This window comes from Garra rufa, chromosome 6 (assembly GCF_049309525.1).
Source record: "Garra rufa chromosome 6, GarRuf1.0, whole genome shotgun sequence".
Lineage (NCBI taxonomy): Eukaryota > Metazoa > Chordata > Actinopteri > Cypriniformes > Cyprinidae > Garra > Garra rufa.
This window is the reverse complement of record NC_133366.1, coordinates 23076660-23078737: the sequence shown is the minus strand read 5'-3', so window position 1 is coordinate 23078737 and position 2078 is coordinate 23076660. Positions and strand designations below refer to the sequence as shown.

Sequence of the window (2078 nt, the reverse complement as noted above, 5' to 3'; positions counted from 1 at the left end):
CCTTTGCGAATATCAAGGGGAAGGGAGTTCCATAAGCGGGGGAATTAATTGCTTTATAGTTTTGTAGTTTTTTCCCTCGTTAAAGCTGTAAAGTACACAATCTTAGATTTATTTCTCTAAAGTTTATTTCTTTAAATGTTTATTTCTGGGTCCCTTTCCCTGTCCTAATTTTAAATGACACATCATGCTACTTTGCATATAAAAACTACAAACAGTACATTTATTTCGCTACTTTAAACTCTGCCCAACTAGCTGGTCCTATCAGAGCTTTGGTTTCAACTGGTGCTGTGTGTTCAGCTCCTCCAGCATCCACCCAGAGCAAAGCTGTTCTCTACAGTTTCTGTGTCAGTCCTGGTCACCCTATACAAACAATTCAAATCATTTATCCAGACTGATCCTAACAATACAATCCAACCAATGACTGCAGTGATTCACATGAATGTAATGTCATTGTCCACCTGTTCAGTGTAACCAGGGGTGGTGCTCAATGTCGTCTAAACTGGGGCGATCTGCCGCCGCTACACTGAGACACCAGCTGATCAACTGACGGCACTCTGTTACACACAACACAGTACTTGTGTTCAGCAACACAAAACAGCAAACTTCACCTCGATCTGGACATGATTTTTATCTCTTGCCTGTAGACAGCTCTCTAGGAAAGTTCAGTATGGTTTTGGAGGTGACCCTCGATGCGGTTCTGAAGGGCAAACGACCGCACAGGATTTTGTAGAGCGTCACCCCCACTGACCAAACAGTAGCCGGTCCTGCATGATAGCGGCGCCGACGAAACCACTCAGGAGGGGCGTACTGAGGTGTGCCTGAGAGACCCCACAAGACCAAAAAAATCCAGTGAAAAGGCTCCAAATAGAGAGTCAGAATAGTTTCTTTTAGTTTGAACACCAAAAGTTTAGAAATGTCCATATACAAATACATCCACAGAGTGTTGTAGTGAGATCTTTCCTGCTGTAACAGAAACCAACCTTCAAATGATCTGTAGGCTGAATCCTTTAGTAGATCTCCACAACCAAAGTCCAGCAGCTTGATGTTATGTGAGTCTGTGGAAATCAGCAGATTCTGTGGCTTGACGTCCCGGTGCAGGACTCCGCGGCTCTCACAGTGTTTCAGTGCCGTGATGAGCTGCAGCAGCACTTTCTTGGCCAGGCTCTCATCCAGGCCGCTGTTCTCCTCACAGAAACTCTGGAGATCTTGGCAAGGAACTGGGCGTTCCAGGATCATGCTGTAGTGATCGGGACTGTCAAACCACTCCACCAGCTGCAGGACATTGGGGCAGGCAGGAGCTGAGTTGACCAGGGTCATCAACGCCACCTCCAGCGGCAGCCGACCATGGCCTTCCTGCAGTGACAAATGCCAAATTATACCCAGGCCTGAATGAGGATGTGTGCAAACCAATGAGATGTCAAACACAACAACAGATTCACTTACAACTTTCAGTCTCCTGTGCATCTTGCGTTTAGAGACATACTTGATGGCGACCTGTAGACAGATAAAGGTAAATCACACCTGCCTAACTGTGGAATATGACATTTACTGAAATCAATTCTGAGAACATTTCTGAAGGCTTTTTAAATAATTTTAGAAAAAAAAAAATGTCTTACTGGCAGTCCATCAGACCTGCGCGTCCCAGCATAAACTGAGCCAAAGCCACCTCTTCCCAGCAATGGGCCCTTCTCATAGGCTTTTGTAACATATCAAATCACAAAAAATTATTTTCTGAGAAAACATGTTGCAGTATCTACAACTGTAAAAGAACACTACGTTGACAGTTTTTACATCAAACAGCTAAACAACTTTTTCAGTGAATAATCATTTCATAACTGAGCCATAACGTCTTTAATATAAGCCTATTCTGACCTCTGCAAGAGCGTTTGGCAGGTCTTCTGCATGAGGTGGATGGACGCTCATCTCCCTGGCTGCCGCTCTGCCACTTCCTCTTCCTGTTAGGCTCATCCGTGGACACAGAAACGGCCAACTCAGAAGGCAGAGGTGCTATATAGCCAGGTAGGCTCAGTGGCTGGGTTGGGTTTGGCAGCGGTTCCTGATCCTGGTCTCCAGAGCCA

The 2078-nt window shown here is 45.4% G+C and overlaps 1 protein-coding gene across 1 annotated transcript; it reads right to left on the bottom strand.

Moving 5' to 3' along the window:
- Positions 1-248: 248 nt before the first annotated feature.
- Positions 249-1488, bottom strand: LOC141337325 (serine/threonine-protein kinase pim-3-like). The gene is made up of 2 exons (XM_073843119.1): positions 1444-1488; positions 249-1353 (listed from the first exon to the last, which is right to left on the bottom strand). The coding sequence occupies exons 1-2, from the start codon at positions 1462-1464 to the stop codon at positions 628-630; spliced, it is 747 nt and encodes a 248-aa protein (XP_073699220.1). The 5' UTR covers positions 1465-1488; the 3' UTR covers positions 249-627.
- Between the last annotated feature and the right edge of the window lie 590 nt (positions 1489-2078).